The sequence below is a fragment of the Psittacula echo genome (assembly GCF_963264785.1).
Source record: "Psittacula echo genome assembly, chromosome: 18".
Taxonomy (NCBI): Eukaryota; Metazoa; Chordata; class Aves; order Psittaciformes; family Psittacidae; genus Psittacula; species Psittacula echo.
The window spans coordinates 4,748,262-4,765,301 of NC_137754.1; the positions used below are offsets into that span (position 1 = coordinate 4,748,262).

The following is a 17,040-nucleotide window of genomic DNA, read 5'->3' on the forward strand; positions in this document are numbered from 1 at the left end:
GGGTTATTATTAATGATGGATTAAGGTTATCATGTGTCACACACAGCGGGGGGGGGCACAGGGACTCCTAAGGCATCCCCAGCCACATCCCATCCCATTCCCAGTGGAGCATCCCAGTGTGGCCGGGAGCCTTTGGATAAACATGTTAATCCCTAAGAACAAATGAAGAAATACCCCAAAACCGAGGTTTTTTTGACTCTCTGGATCAAGCTCCTGCATTTTAGGGAGCTCCGGGATGAATCTGGCTTGGCTGAGGTTATCCCGGTCCTTGATCCAAGCAGGGTCAGACCTCGAAGATGAGCGGGATTAGATGCTGGAGGAGGAGGGGGGAGGAATTAATCCCTCCTCGCCCTCATCTCCCCCTGTAAATCCAGTCTGGCTGCCGGGATCGCAGGATCCAGCCTCAGGGAGTGACGCTGAAGGATCAACCGGGCAGCTCCCACCAGGATCCCACCTGTGCCCAGCAGCAATCTCACCTCCTGGTCCATCAGATGCATTCCTCGGCTCCAGGCACAGGTTCTTTGGGAAAACTCACCCTGTTTTGGGGGGATTTGTCCTATTTTGAGCACTGGGAGCAGGCTGGGTGACATCCTCCTCTTCCTCCCTCCACCATCCTGGGCCTCATCCGCATCCAACCTCCAGCGTCCAAGACATTAGCATCTCCATGGGGAAGGAAATGAGCCTCATAAAAGAAATCAATCAAACATCTCCCGCATTAACAACCTCTGGAATGAAGCCGCAGTGGAAAAGTCCCAGAAGAACCTCCCTATCCCTCCATAATTCCCTCGCTTTGAGGAGGAGAAAGACATTTTCCGAAGCCCATCCATGTTTGCTTGATTTTATTACGATTGCCACATTCATCATGTCACAAGGTCACTGATTGATGAGCTTTAGAATGGGAAGCGCCAGCGTCAGCCGGCGGTGATAGGGCTTCGATAGGAACATGTGTCCTTCCCTCCTTATCCCTCCCATCCCTCCCTATCCCAATCCCCGATTCTCACAGCTTTGATTGTATCCATAAAACATGGTTTGACAGAAAAACAATGTGGTTTTCCCAGCTGCCAGGTTTCTTCTCCCCCAAGAAGTTGAGAACTCAAAACCCAACCCCAAAATCAAACCCAGTGCTCCAAAAGGAAAATAAAAAAGGCCAGGAATTCTTTTAATGGTATAAAATAAGAGTGGATATGGCAACGCTACGAGGAAAAGTGGGATACATCACGGAAACCAAAGTCTTTTTGCAGGCAACACTGTTTGGAGAGAGGAGAACACTTGATGGTGACAAAAGTGAAGTTCTAAATTATATACAACAGGATCTAAGGGTGGATTTGAGGAACAGTCTCCATGGAGGTGAGTCAAGGTTCAACTTGCCCTTGTCTATTGCTTCGTTATCCAGATCCATAATAACACTTAATAAGGAGACGGATGTGTAAAAATGGGACACGTGGAATAAAGAACACCCCCCCCCCCCCCAACTCAGTTTTCCATATGAAAACGCCACGTCTACGTGCTTGTCCCATGTGGAATGTACCTACAGTCGTTTCACAGGCCGGTGGCTTCTCCTCCGGGAGGAAAAGCATCCGGAGAGCCGGGATACGCTTGCTTGCTGGGGGTGAGCTGATGGGAAGCACCCTCCCCCCCGCAAGCCTCTGGTCATCCCAAAACTCGTTTCCAGGCGGAAAAGTCCCTATTTGCCCGGGAGCTGGAAGCGTCTGGTAGTGGGATGGAAAACAGGGGCAGAAAGCCCGAATCCTTATGAAGGATGAGAGTCAGTTGTTAAATTTTAAGGGATATCCGATGGCTTTTTCCAGGCACTCTACCAACGAGCCGGCGGAAAGAAAATCCCTCTCCACTTCCACAAACTTGATGTAGATGGATTTGGGGGAGACGCCGGGCTCGACGAGGCAGTTCTGAGATAAAAAGGCGTTGATCCCGACCCAATCTTTGCTGAAGGTTTTGGTGTTTGCCTGGAAGTGTAAAAACAGGCACTGCTGGAGAGTCCGGACCTCGGCGATGCCGAGATAACAGTAGATAATCCGGGCGGATTCCATGTCCACCCGGAGCGAGGCTTGTGGAGAAGGAACCTCCAGCTCACCTTGAGTCTCAGTGCCGGGATCAGGCGCCCTGTGCTCGGTGGGAGAGGAGGGGGGTTTCTCATGGCACTCTTCATATCCAATAGCGTACAATCCAGGGCTTTTGGGAATTCCTCCTGGTAATAAATACTGGACGACGTTCCCTCCGGTGGGTTTGGAGTGAGCGATGGGGATCCAGTCGATCTCCATGTGGAGCTCCAGGCACCTGGCTTCGCTGATGGTGATCTCCAGGAATTTGTAATAGACGTTTTTCCAGTTCATTTTCTGCACTCTGGTCATGATCACTCGACCCTCCGGTTTTTCCGAGTTGAAGTATTCCCGGAGCCGCTTCCCAAGGGGTACCTGGGAGCTGATCTCCGCATAGTGGTAGCGGATGTCCTCCTTCCAGCGGGTGTTGTACCCAATGCCAAAAATGGCCAGTTTGTTGGAAAGGTGGAGCCTGGAGAAGTCTGTCCAGCTCTGAAACAGCTCCCACTTCAACTGGACCGACTCCAAGATTTGCATAATGTTCTGCATGACGTCGCGCTTCCTGGGAATTACAAAACATGGAGAGAAGGAGAAAGGCATCAGTAAACCGGAGCAGCAAAACCATCCTGGCCAACACACCAACCTTGGGGAATGTTAATCACTTTTGCAGGGCCACGATGGATGGGGCTTGGGACAACCTGGTCTAAGTTGGCTTGGAAGAGACAATTCAACTTTGGAATGAAGACTTCAGGATCTTTCCTAGAATCCCAGCCTGGTTTGGGTTAGAAGGGACCTTAAAGCTCATCCAGCTCCAACCCCTGCCACGTGCAGGGACACCTTCCACTGGAGCAGCTTGCTCCAAGCTCCTGTGTCCAACCTGGCCTTGAGCACTGCCAGGGATGGGGCAGCCACAGCTTCTCTTCGTTCTGCAGGTTTGGGGTCAGTTGACAGCGACAGCAGCATCACACGTGTGCGTGTGATCAGGAAAAGAAGAGCCAAGATAAATTCCAGCACCCAGAGCACTCAGTGATGTGTTTCCTACAGCAGACACCTTAGTGATGCTCTCCCATCCTCTCTGCTAGGAAAAGAACCTGGTGCACATCAGCAGCTGTGGATTTCTGCCTTTGCAAGCACAAGTTCACCTTCTGAGGGAGAAGACAGACAAGGGGACAAGGCAGAGAAGGGAACAGGTAGTGCACGGTGTGTGCTTCGCTGCTGTTCTACACTCGCCTGACTCAAGACAGACAGCTGAACTGAACTGAAAGCAAGCATCCCATCCAAAGCCAGCGACAGGAGAAAGCAGCGTGGGTAGATTTTCAGTCAACAGCGGAGGAACGGAGCTAAAAACCCAAAAGAAAAGCTCCCACCTTTATTAATGACACCAGAAATACCCTGGCTAAGTTTAGCGCAGCACAAAATAGAGCTGCTGGGGGAATAAAAATGATTAGTCACTCATCCAAGTGCTGAGAAGAGGAAGGATTTCACTAGAGGTGATCTCCAGCAGCACGGTGCAGGAGGAAAGGGCTTTCCACAGAGGGAATTATCACTTGGAGTACAGAGGAATAGAGAAAAGACATCTGAAAACACTCTGCTTTTTGGGTTTGGAGTGTTCTCTTCCCACTCACACCAGGACTCCGCTTCTTGGCTGCCCTGCTGCGCAGGAGATCTACCTCCACGCCGTGGCCAAGCAGAGGTATTGGAAGCATTAACAGTCAAGTCCTTGCCATTATTCATTTTTCAGTAGGAAACTGCCCTGGAGCTGGATTTCCATCATCAACCCTCGACCTCCCTTGCTGGCCACTGGCCATCTGCATGGCTTTCTCCTCGGAAGCATTTGGAATTCAAATGTGGGAAGGAAGACACCAGAGACAAGATATGGTGTAAATTTGTTCTAAAGGCTGTTTCCAAACAAAAGCAGACATCAAAGCAGCTGGAACAGCTGGTTTCAGTGAAGGACCCAGCTCCTCATGCTTCTAGTTCATCTTCACAAAGCCCACAGTGAATAAAAAGCCTCTTCAAATCAATCTGAAATAGCAGACCAGAGCTGGAAGCAGCATTTCACTTTGCAGCTTATTTGGAGGCAGCAGCGTGCCAAAAAGAGGCAACAACAGAGCTGCTGTGGGGAATGAACACCCTGCTGATGGAGCACGGGACCTGGACACAGCTTTCCTATTGCTATTTGCTTCCTACACTGCTGAAAATCAGGGAACTCAAGAAATATGGGAAGTTTTATAAGTCTGGAGGCCAGTTATTTACTACCTGAAGCTAAGAGAAGTAGTGCTGTCCTTGGAGATCGACTGCATTAGGTTTGTAGGTGCAGGATCAGGTCCTCGTGCTCGCCAAGCTGGGGGGAGCAGCTGAACCCCAGGAGAAAAGGGAGTTCCCTCTGGTTCTGCAGGTTTGGGGTCAGTTGACAGCAACAGCAGCATCACACGTGTGTGTTTGATCGGGAAAAGAAGAGCCAGGATAAATTCCAGCACCCAGAGGGCTCAGTGATGTGTTTCCTATGGCAAACACCTTGGTGATGCTCTCCCATCCTCTCTGCTAGGAAAAGAATGTGGTGCACATCAGCAGCTGTGGATTTCTGCAGGCTGCTTAGCTCCAAAAGCTTCCAACCCCCTTCCAAAAGCCCACGGGAAGAGAAAGAAGGAAGCAAGCCAAGATCTACAACTGCCTGACAGGAGGATGGAGCCAGGAGGGGTTGGTCTCTTCTCCCAAGGAACAAGGGATGGGACAAGAGGAAACGGCCTCAAGCTGCACCAGGACAGGTTTAGATGGAGCTGAGGAACAATTCCTGCCCCAAAGGGTGCTCAGGCATTGGAACAGGCTGCCCAGGGCAGGGCTGGAGTCACCGTTCCTGCAAGGGTTCACATACAGCGTAGATGAGGCCTTCAGTGCCATGGGTTAGTGGTGGCCTTGGCAGTGCTGGGGCAATGGTTGGACTCCATGAGCTTAAAGGGCTTTTCCAACATGATTAACTCCATGAATTTGTGATTTTGGCAAAACACATGCTTGAGGTTGAGCATCACCATGTCAGAAAGGTTCAGCAGGGAACCTGAACTCACCTCCATTCTCTCCACTGAAAACCTGACCTTGACCAAGAGTGCAGATGAAATTGTACCTCCTTTGAAATCAGTTTTATGTATTTTAAACCACCAGCCAAAGAGGTGAAGAACTCTGAGACCTATTTATCTCTTGTGGCTTTTAAGCGCTGATGCAACTCTTCTTGAAGATAACGAATAAATATCCTGCTTATCTTCCTATCAGCCCCACTGCCCCTGACTGCCTTCAATCTACTAAATCAGGGTTAAAAAGTTCCTTGGCCTCACAGAAGGGGGAAAAGAAGTTTTGAGTAAATCTGTGTTGGAAGATGCTCTGCGCTTTCAGTGAGCACAAACGATGGGCTTATTACCTGCAGGCTTCACGGGACACCCAAGAGTTCAGACATTCCTGTGCATTTTAGAGGGAACTTGGAGTGGGAAATGACCAGAGAACTCTGAAAGGTCTCATCTACCAAACCTGATCCAGCCAGCATCTCCACATCAATCCCTGGAGGAGAAGGTTCACACATCTGAGCTTCCCCCTCTGAAAATTCAGGATTATTGCCTCTGCGGCTCCCTAAAGCATGCTTTGAAAGGCAAAATTATCTCTGGATAATCCCAAGGAACGGTTCAAAGAGGCAATAATAATGTTTAGGATGAAAAAAGTTACTCTCCTCCAGGTCACCGAGTTGCTCAACTGAATTTGCTCCATGTTGAGCTAAAGAAGTCACCTTTGAGTACTGTGAAAACCCATCTGACGTGAGGAGTTTGGAGGCCACTGCAGTGAATGCTTCTTTTCTATTATTATTTTAACTTTTTTTTTTTTTTAGGTTTTAGAGGATTTTTTTCATTTAATTACAACAAAAAGCCTCTGTTCTGTTACCACTCGGCGACACGGTGTTAATGCCCCCAGTGCTGACGACTTCCCACCCTACAGAAGCTCCTCTTCCAGCACAGGAAACACCACATTGATTTCAGATGACACTACAAACTGCTCATGGGATGCTCAGAACCCACCCAGGAGAGTCTGCAAGCCAGTTTGTGATGGTTGCAGATGCATCTACCACCACCTCGGGGGTTTTACAACCCTGAAGGTCAGAGGAAAGTAAAGCCTGAGTAAATACAGCCCAATTCCTTTCATTTTTGAAAGGCTCTGCGTTATTGTTGGCGAGGCGAGGGAGATTCGCGTGCTCCAAGCATTCCAAATGCTCCAGATTAAACTGATCCAACAAGGTTAAAAGTCAGCTCTGGAAAATTATAAAAATAAATTAAAAGTATATATATAAACCCCAAGTTTTGGCATGCCTTCCCACTGAGGGGAAGCAGGAACTCTTCTCACAAGCATTACTCACACCAAGCCATCAGCACACAACTGCAGGGGTGCTGTGTCCCTGTTCTCTCTCTTCCTTTATTTTGTCCTATGTCCAAAGGGGCAAACTTAAGGAAAATCGGGAAAAGAACCAACCCCAAACACCAAGATTACAAATTGATCTGAGAATGAAGCCTTGTGTCATGCTATAAGCCTGCCCACACACATCTCTAATGAATCTGACATGGATTTAATGCCCATTTTAAGCCCTCTGCATTCATGTAGTAAGTCTTGATTCAGCCACTGAGTGACCAAGCCAAGAAGAAAGAAGAGCCATGAAGCTTTTCAGATGTTCTGAGGTAACTGGCATCATGCAGCAAGCAGCTTCGTCTGTATGAACAGTCTTGCACAATGGATTTATAATTATAATCAGAAGGCTCCAATCTCCTCCCCTTCTGCACAACATCCCCACGGAAGCACATTCCAGGGTAAAACATTCAGAAGTTACTTACTGTGCGTCTTCAGAAGATTCCTGCTTTATCTTTAATGTTCTTTTGGTGGTAGGGATTTCATCTGAAAGGTAAAATCCCAACACATAATTATGGTTTAGATCATTTTCCTAAAGCTTTTCTAAAGAAAGGAGGTTGAAATGAAGTAATAAGTAATAAATAAATCCAGAGCTGCTTCCCGAGCCCAGCAGTCCGCTAGAGCTCTGCATGAGACAACTCCAGCTCCTAAATCCTCCAAATCAATGGGATTTTTTATTTCCATTGGAATGGATGTGGTCAATTAAAATCTGAAGCTATCCCCACAAGTGCAAAACCTCTCAAGGACAAGACTACAATTCCTACTATTAAATCAACTGAATTGCAAACCCCATTGTTAAAAAGGAGGGGGGAAAAAGAGAAAAAGGCTGTTCTGCTTCCCAAATGCATCTGTATTCCATTTAGATGTTGTGTGCTATGTGCTTTTCTCACAACTGCTCTGAACATTCCTTCAAAGCTTCCCAATCCAGCACTGCCCTCACCATGGATGGGTCCAGATATGTGACTGCACCTCCTCTCCCTGTTTCATCCTACAAATCACCAGGGGAAGAAACCAAGCAATTCATGGCACCATCAGTTTTTATCCAACTCATCTTCTAACTGCTGCTTTGTTTGGATCCCCACTGAATTTACTGAGTTAAAGTTTCTGCCATGAAAATAACTCCTGTTAAAATAGCCCCGTAAGATCAGTGGGTCAAGAGATAGAAACAGACTTAAGGAAAGCCACTTCTTCACCAAACTGCTCAGATCAGTGTGTTCTGTATCAACAACGTGGTACCTCGCTCTGTTTAACCATGTTCAATATACAACAAGCAATGAGCAAATCCCCAAATTCATCAATATATTGATTCTTATGCAGAAACAGCAAGAATTCAGGCAAGGAAAGCACGTGGAGGGGTTCAAATCCTGCAGTTTGAGCTTGCTTGCTTCCTTTTTAATGCAAAAAAAAGCCTTACATCTGGATATAGGCACATTTACATGTTTAAAACATCACATACACCCTAGTTAGGGTATATAAGAAAAAGGAGCAACACGTTTTTATAAGCAGTTTGAAGTCCTGTTCTTAATGTAAGTGAAGAGTGTTTGAAGGTAACACACAGGTTCAGCTGGATATCAATGAAAGGGAAAATATCTCCCTATATCCCACGAGGGGGAGCAAAACCAGGCAGGGGAAGGAGAGAGGGAATGTATCGCCTCGTCCTACACCATTTCTGGCCACATAGCCCTCCCTTCCCTCTGCTAGGCTTTTTAAACTCAAGTCCCAGTCATAAAATATTTCAGGAATCACAGTTTGCTTTTCACTGGGGTATTTCTTTTCCTTTTCTCCCCAAGGAGATCATGTGTTTCACATCTTCAGTGTGTGATGTCCAAAACATGGAAGCTGGCAGTGAGACAAGTAAGTGAGAGATCAGCATGAGCACAGAGCACAAGTAAAACCTAGAGGATGGAGATGCACCAGGATGGGATTTCTTACCCAATTCCTGTTCACCAGTCTGGTAACAATGAAGATCCTGACTGTGATTTCCCCAGTCCTCCTGTGAAAACTCTTCCATCGTGCTGCTGTCCGACTCCAGCTCCTGGTACAAGCCGCTGCTGTTGATGAGGACAGGCTGGCAGGGCTGGGAATCCCATCCTCCTTGCCCAAAGACCTGCTCCAGCTGTTCAAACGTGTAGCTGCTTTTCCTCTTCCCGACACCATGCTCCTTCACGCGGCTGTAGCACCTACGCAGGGTCTAAGATGGAAGAGGGCAGGTTAATCACACAGCAATGGGCTGGGAAAGCACACTTACAGACAGCTGAACAGCTGCTATAGGCAGAGATTTGGGTTGGTTTGGGGGATTTCTGTTACTTCTGTTGATCAGTATTTGCCCTAAATGCAATGCTCCCAAATTAATCTACACCCATCGCATGTATCCGACATTCCCACTGCAGCGATTTAGCATTAACATCTATGGCACAGGACAAAGTTGCATAGCAGCTACAGGCTCATCAGATTTAACTCGTGTAATTTAACCTCTTCCCCGCTTCAAAAACAAAGAAAAGAATTCCCAGATCTGCCATGAAACATAGGGAAAACACTACAAATACCAAGAGACCCCCAGTCAGAGACACCAACCAGCCAGGAAAACATACACCTACTATGAGGAGGAGAAAGCAGAGCTGGTGTCCTGCCCCCAGCATGGAGAAGGTGCAGCAGGGAGAAAAGAGGAAGGGCAAGAGAAAGAAGAGTCCCCCAAAGCAAAGATGGTACAACCTTCCTCACTCTGGTAAGAAGACACGAGGTACGAAATGTATATGCCTAAGCTATTCAGCTAGGAAAATGTTTTATTACTTACATATTCTGCATTCCTTACTAACTCACTCTGCCTCTTGTGAAGCTGCTGAAATTTAAAAGAGGTCAAATCAATAATGCTTCACATGGCCAGACTTTGATAGCAAGCATTAAGCATGAAACAATGCTAACGTGGCTCTAAGAAGACTTTAAAACCAGCACTGAGGCCAAAACCTCCCACAGGGACCGATGCAAAATCATCTACTTTTGGTGTTCCCTTCAGCATTCCAACGGCTGGACCAGTGTTTGAGTGCCAGCAAGGCAAAGCTCTAGAACTCTACCACATTTACCCCTTAATCCAGAGCAACACACAACTATTTGGGGATTAAAAGAAGATAAAATCATCTTAATGGGCATCCCTCACAGTGGTTTTGATTCTACCACCACTGTACGTTTGAAAGGTCATGATGTGTCCCAGGTCTGCTGGATCTTGATGGTCTTTGGATTGGTGGAGTGCTAGAAAACCTATTTTTTTAACATAGAATTTGGGGCTTGGAGCAAGCTGCTCTAGTGGAAGATGTCTCCGCCTGTGGCACGGGGTTGGAACTAGATGAGCTTTAAGGTCCCTTCCCACCCAAACCAGTCTGTGATTCCACAATGGTAGATTGCTCAGGTTCTAGCTTGAATGGCAAAGCCACCTCTGGAGTTGAAGAGAGACACTAACTTGAGAAGAGCTATTCCTGTCTGCTTGTGTTCTGGAAGAACACTGTAACAGACTATCAAGCACATGTCACTGCAAAAACCACTTGGGTTTTCCCCCCCAAAAGGAACCTTTACATCACCAGAAAGCTCAAACCTACCTAATGCTCCTCATACACTGGTTTAACAGCATCAGCAGCAAAGGAAGACATTCCTAACCAGTTTCCTGGTGATATTCAGAGCCCTGGAAGCAGAAGCAAAACTACTGAAGCAGCAAGTCAGTTTTACCCTGCTGGTGAACATCTAAGTGATGTTCACCCAAAACTCACATGGGTCAGCCCCGTTTCATCGATGCACCACAGGGGTGAGGTGGATCAGATCCCTCTGCAGCTACCTCCACCTCCCATTATTTTCTTCAGAGACCCTGATAAGACCTAAATAACTGCCTGGACCTCAGGAAATCACCATTGGGGCACTTCCCAGCACTCAGTGCTTCAGACACCTTTCTCCCAGCAGCTTATTCTGATCACCAAGATTTAAGATCTAGGATTCAGTTATGCACCTCCTCTATTCCTCCTGGTGTCCAGCTCAGCTCCTGCTCTGTGGTTCCTGAAGTGTACAACCATATATCGGTACAGATAGACAAGAAACCAGTAAATTTAGGAGAAGTAATGGAAAACAGACCTGATAACTGCCCAGTGACTGCTCAGACTGGAAGAGACCGAGGCTTTTGCTTACTGCTCTGCCACACTGCCTGCAATACGAAGACAGATTAGCCCCACTTAATTTCTATTACAAAACCCAAAGGAGAGGACAGTCAAAAAGCTCAGTGTGGGTTTTCTCACTCAGGAGCCCTCGTCTCCTCTCCAAGTGAAGCCACAGGAGAACTGATTACTCTACAGGAACTGCAGCAGAACCACCAGAAACACTGGTCAGAAAAGCTTGAGGAAGGGACCTTGAGGAAGGCTGTGGGCCTGAGATAATAAATGCAAGACAAAGATATAACTCATTTAATAGGAATAGAAGGCAAAGCTAATCTGAAGGTGGGCAGTTGGCTGGCTGCTGTGGAATGTACCCCACTGGTCCAGCATTTGACCCCTTTCAAATTGAAAGGCAGCTCCTTCCCAATGTAAGAAGGATACAGAGCTGCTGAAGCAAGTCCAGAGGAGGCCATGAGGATGATCAGGGGCTGGAGCACCTCCATATGGAGACAGGCTGAGAACATTGGGGCTGTTCAGCCTGGAGAAGCCGCGTGGAGACCTCATAGCAGCTGTCAGTGTCTGAAGGGGGCTACAAGGATGCTGGAGAGGGACTCTTCATCAGGGACAGCAGTGATAGGACAAGGGGTAACGGGTTCAAACTGAAAAGGGGGAGAATTAGGTTGGATCTTAGGCAGAAGTTCTGCCCCATCCCTGGCAGTGCTCAAGGCCAGGTTGGACACAGGGGCTTGGAGCACCTGCTCTAGTGCAAGGTGTCCCTGCCCGCGACAGGGGCTGGAGCTGGATGAGCTTTAAGGTCCTTTCTAACCCAAACCAGTCTGGGATTCTATGATTCTACGCTCTGCTCCACGTTATTGGACCCAATGATGAAATTCAGGGTGAAATCCAACCTGCCTCATCACAGAGAAGATCAAACCAGATGACAGCAACATCAAGTTTAAGAAGAGATTATTTACATCATAAAGCTGCTAAAACTACAGCCCCATTACAAAGAAGCCCATCACTGGAAGCAACAACACACCAAGGGCTGACATTCCTTCCCCTCTCATGTGGGTTCCTGGCATTCCCTTCTCCCCTTTGCACTTTAAGAGTGCTTAACCAGCATCCTCACGGGATTTCTTTTTCCTCTAAAACAGGAATTACACACTCAGCAGGCAACCCCAACCCAGCGGAACCCCCGGTTCCCATCCAGGGTGAGGAGGAAGAATCCAGCTCCAAGGGAGTGGGTCTGTGTTGGGCAGTGAGACCCAAAACCCTCAAACAACTGGAGCACATTATTCCTTTATACTAACGGAATAATTCCATCACTCCTTTGAACTAAACCAAGACTTTTTTTGCCTGAAAATTCCTCCTGATTCACACAGCTCTGCACGGTCAGTGGCAACAGTAAAAGCTCACCTACACTGCCCCAGAGCATCCACCACAGCCACGCATGAAAAGGGAAGAAGTGAAAATCAGTGTAAAAGACCAAGGAATACACATTGGATACACTGGCTTTGGGATTTCAGGATGGCAACATCACAGCATGAGGCCACAAGTTGTTTTCCTGCAGATAAGAGCAGCTCAAGAGCTCCCCTCCCATTGTCCAGTTGTGAAGGGTATGGAACCAGCACATAAGTCTGGAAAGGGTTTGGCCAAATATTCCATTCCCTGCCTTGAAACACCAGGAAAAATAAGACTTAAAGGCTTCCCATGCACTGCTGCAGGGAGGGAATGAGTTTCTGGATGCACCAACCAGGCTTTGCCACGAAGACGCTTAGGAAATAGGAGGAGGGCTGGATGAGAAGCATGTGTGCTGTAGTAAATGACTGGGGATACATCACTAAACAAGCAAGGATTAAGGATAAGACTTGATGCACCCGGATAAGGAAGCCACAGAGCACAGGACAGCTTTTCTGGGAAGCCACCAGGCAAGAAGTGAGATGTTCCAATCCTCAGTTCCCGATTGCTGAACTCGCCAATCACTGTCCTCAGAGCCACAGAATCAGATTCAAGGTCCCTTTCCAAGGGAAGAAACCCGGAAAAGCTGCTGGGATGGTTATGTGTGAATCCCTAAATTTGAAACAGACACTTCCAGAGTGGCTCAAACCCAAGCAGGGTCTTATTCCCAGCTTGCAGGCCAGCAGTGCAGCAAAGCACATGCAGATGTTGAAAGACAGAGGAAAAGCTGGGACCTTCCTTTGCATCCTGTTTGAATTAGGAGGGAATGCAGCTATGCCATACAAGTGGAAAACTTTCTCCTTTGGAGTTGACTTTTTCCTTTCCACGTCATTTTAAAATCACTTCTCAAGACTTGGCAGATTCCAGGGAAGGCAAGGGGCCTGAAGACAAAATAAGTGGAATCTGATGTGATTTTAAGCACGATTTACTTCTATAATACATCAGCAAATCCTCACACTACAGGCCCTTGAGGGAAATACGGGACATGATGGATAATACATGGAATGATGCAGCCATGTGCTCCTTCCTCACCACCTCCCCAGCTCCATTTTCAGCTCAGAGAGCCAACAGTGGACAGGGCCAACAGCGTGTTCAGGTCACTCTCCTCTGTCTCCGAGACGATCTAGGCATTGAGCCCTCCACCTTGAAGTGATTTTCATCCTTGGTTGAGCTTCAAGAGTCAAACAGCTGATTCTGCCTGGAATCCCACAAAAACTGGGATTTTAGGGATGGCAGCAGCTATCACAACTATCTCAATAATCCCTATAACAAGGTCAACTCTTGGCTCTTGTGAGAACCCCCAGCTCTCCATGACTGTCCATTTCACAACATTCCAGCCAAAAAGCTACTGCAAGCCCCAAGCCTTTGGGAAAGCCATTTGTTTTGTGTGCCTGCAGATGACTGCACTGAGGAAGGTCCTCATAGTGGGGATCTGGGATGTGTAACAGCAGGATGGGCACAGGGTGCTGGACACAACTGATATCCAGTGGTTGTTCTTCACCCAGCAAGGTCAACCTGTGAATGACTACAGGCACAGGATAGTGCATGGGTGGCAAGAGGATAACTCCCTTCCAGCAGGACACTACAGCACTGTTGGCAGATCCATGCCGACATATAGTGTGTTGATATAGAAACACCTACCCGATCTGTCAAGAGCTGCTCTTCGAGGTGATAAAGACAAGCCCTGTGCTCTGTTATTGCCTCCAGGCTGGCTGGTTGGTGCCTGATGTGTGGTTTCTTTCAAGTGTGACCTTTTTATAGGCAAAGATGTGGTCAAGAATCACTCCTTAAAGGAAAGGGGGAGAATCCTCTGTGAGAAGCTCACAAACCACTGGGAGCATAGGATCTTCCAGCAGTCACCAAAACACTTGTTCTGGACCCAAAGCAGCTACAACTTGTGACCAGCATCATCCAAAGCCAAACAGCCAATTCTGGGCTCATTTAATGTGAGACTTCTCCCAGCCTGCTCAGCATCACCTGAAGCATCAATAGTTGCGGAGCCTGTGGCCAGAATTGGGGTAAGGGTCCTCTACAGTTGCTGCATAAGCTCCTACCACAACCCAAACCCATCAAGGTCTTGTGGCCAAAACCAAACCACCTCAAGTAACGTTTCCACCAGGCATCAGCCTCTGGCAAAGCCCAAAGCTCTGCAGAAGAACCAGTTTAAGCAACGAGCACCTTGAAAGCTGCTGAGAAAACAAGGGACTCAAAGAGGCTTCAGGCTGCAGCTCAAAAACTCTTTGGATGCGCTCAAGGGAAATGAATCCCTGAGCAGCAAATACTTGGAATCAACAGGATGACAAGAGGAAAACTCACTGAGAGACCAGAACTTGTAAAGCTGGAGGGAGCTGGGAATGTTGAATCTATCCTTCCAAGCTTCATTCCAGCCCAACCTACTCTAAGAGACACCACAGTGATTCCCACAACAGTCCCGCCAAACAGCTCTTTGTAGAAATGGGATGCTCACAAGCTGGACACCACACCCAGCCTTTCTCTCTTCCCCATGGAATGATGCAACTGGAACGATCCCTCTTTAAAACCTGCCACCACAGGACACGCATCCCTGGGGCTGTTGGAGGACAGGTTTCATTATTAAAGAGGTTTCAGAGCCTGCAGCACACTCTGGTATGGGCCAGTAGAAGATGTTATATCCTGTAAGGCAACTCCAAAGCTAAGGAAGGAACCACAAGAACAAAAGGGCAATCAGAGTCCAAACCAGCCCTCATTACTGGGAAAACTGGGAGTCCCCTTTACCACTGGGAGGCAACTGCCACCCTCCATGAACCCGAGACACTCAGGACAACCATGGTGATGCGATGCCCCAAAATCCCAGGGGAAAGGATGCTGCTGGGGGCTGTCCAAGGGGATAGAAACGGCTGGGACACCATTCTCTTCCCAACTCAGGATCAAAGGATGCTGCCACAGCCAATCCATGTGGGAAAAAACCCAAAGGATGCAGCATCCGGGTCCAAAAGATGCTGCTGAGTGCAAGGGCTGAACCCCCAGGACATGGCTCCAGGCCAGGAAACACCAACTGGTTACTGCAGAGAGCCAGTGAGCTGATCCCAGGGGACACAGTGCCTCCATCCCATGGCCAGAGGCTGGACTGAGCCCATGGGATGCTCACAACCAGGCTCACAGGATGCTCTGGAAAACTGCCTGAATGAGGAGACTCTGATGGGGTGATCCCAAGGGATGGGGTGATCCCCACCCAGGGATGCTCAGGAAAGCTGCCAGCACAGACAGCACAAAAGGCTGATCCCAGGAGACATCGTGTCCCCATTCCTGGTCCACAGGGTGGTCCGAACCCCCAACCAGGACCACAGGATGCTTCGGCATCGATTCCGAAGCGATTGAGCCTTGGGAACACAGCTTCTCAAAGGAAGCCCAAACCGGCTCACATGGGGGACCACGAGGGGACACCCCAGAGGTAAAAGCCACCGCGGGACATCGGGACATAACCTCCCTTCCCTCCCTCCGTGCTCCCTTCCCCGGCCGCGGTACCTTGATGCGCTCCCGGCACTGGGACGGGGTGCGCTCGTATCCCAGCTCGGCCAGGGCGCGGGAGACGCGCTCGTACATGGCGGGCCCGGGGGCCTTGCTGCCGAACACGGTCCCGGCGCCCTCCAACTGCTGGTACCGCGCCTCTACCAGCCGCTCGTTACCCCAGACGGCGATCAGCGCGTTGGTCTCCGCCGGCGTCCAGGACATCCCTCGGCAAGCGGCGGCGGCGGCGGCGGCAGCGCCCGGCGAGAAGGAGACGGAGGGCGAGGCCCCGCCGCGGCCGGCCCCGCCAGCCGGCGGCCCGGTGCCGAGCGGGGAGGCGCCACTGGGAGTAGAGGGGTCGGAGAGACTGGGGTTGCCGTCGCTCAGGGCGCTGGGAGAGCCCGGCGACAGCACCTCCATCTTGGGCACCTTCAGCGGCGGCTCGGCCGGGAACTGCGAGGAGCCGCAGGGCGCCGCCATCTTGGAGGTGCCGCACCGAGCGGGCGGAACTGACGTGAGGCTTCCGCCGCCGGCGGGAGGTGTGGGGGCGTGGCCTTTGGTGAAGGGGGCGTGGCCATGCCGGATAGGGGCGGGGCCTGTAGACTGGGCAACGATGAATGGGCGTGGCTAACTCATTGGTGGGCGTGGTTTATGTGGGAGGGGGCGTGGCCATTGCTAAGGGCACGGGGGGCGCGGTTTGTCGCAGGGTAAGGCCATGGGCAGAGGGCGTGGTTACGTGGTGGGCGTGGCTTTGGGCGTGGCTTTGGCGGTGGGTGTGGCTTGAGGACCCCCGCGACCAGCGCGCCCATAGCCCCCACGGGCAAGCGAACCTCGTGTGTGGGGCAGAGACACCCAAACACACTGGAACCCTCCGAGCACCCACCACTGGGGCTGAGCACTATTGGGGTTGATTATGCCAAACCTTGGGGCTGAGCATCCCCAAACCTTGGGGCTAAACCAACCCAAATCTGGGCTAAGCATCCTTCTTCCTGGGACTGAGCACCCCTCAAACTGGTGTTGAGCACCCTCGATTGAGGCCGAGCACCCCAAGCTGCGGGCTGGAACCACGGGGAGGCCTTGATCGATGACCTCGGGGGGCAGATAACGGGGGTCCCCCGCTGCACCCCAAACTCTTTGTTAAGCCAAGACTAATGAGCTCTGACCCGGCCGGACTCCCCGAGCTCCCCAGTCCGAGTGGGGTGGTACAGGAGGAGTCCTATGGGTTAATTAATCGCTTTAATTAGGGCTGTGTTGGTTAAACAAATGGGAGGGGGGCCAAAAAGGCCCGGATTGGAGGTATTGGGGGGGCTGCAGCACATCTGGCAGGAGAGTGGCCGGGAGCAATCAGGAGCCGTAATTATCCCCCCCTAATTAGGGGGATTAGGGGCTGCGAGGCGGCAGGGGGAGGGTCTGGGGACACATTAACTCTCCCCTCACCGGGAATGGCAGAGTCTTTGTCACCGACTGCCCGT

At 49.8% G+C, this 17,040-nt stretch overlaps 1 protein-coding gene across 6 annotated transcripts; it reads right to left on the reverse strand.

The window, feature by feature from the left end:
* Positions 1-587: 587 nt before the first annotated feature.
* MSANTD2 (Myb/SANT DNA binding domain containing 2) lies at positions 588-16,048 on the reverse strand (the record flags this gene model as incomplete). 6 transcript variants are annotated; one of them, XR_013958209.1, is made up of 5 exons in its annotated part: positions 2,493-2,619; positions 4,317-4,598; positions 6,920-6,980; positions 8,427-8,685; positions 15,587-16,048. XR_013958209.1 is itself a non-coding variant. In XM_080631782.1 (4 exons), 4 exons carry the CDS (start codon positions 16,046-16,048, stop codon positions 622-624), a joined length of 843 nt encoding a protein of 280 aa, XP_080487908.1. In that variant the 3' UTR covers positions 588-621. The 6 variants fall into 6 exon arrangements, 4 of the variants coding, with proteins under 4 accessions (XP_080487908.1, XP_080487907.1, XP_080487910.1 ...); XR_013958210.1 differs by having other exon boundaries at positions 4,317-4,601; XM_080631782.1 differs by lacking the exons at positions 2,493-2,619; positions 4,317-4,598 and adding an exon at positions 588-682.
* Between the last annotated feature and the right edge of the window lie 992 nt (positions 16,049-17,040).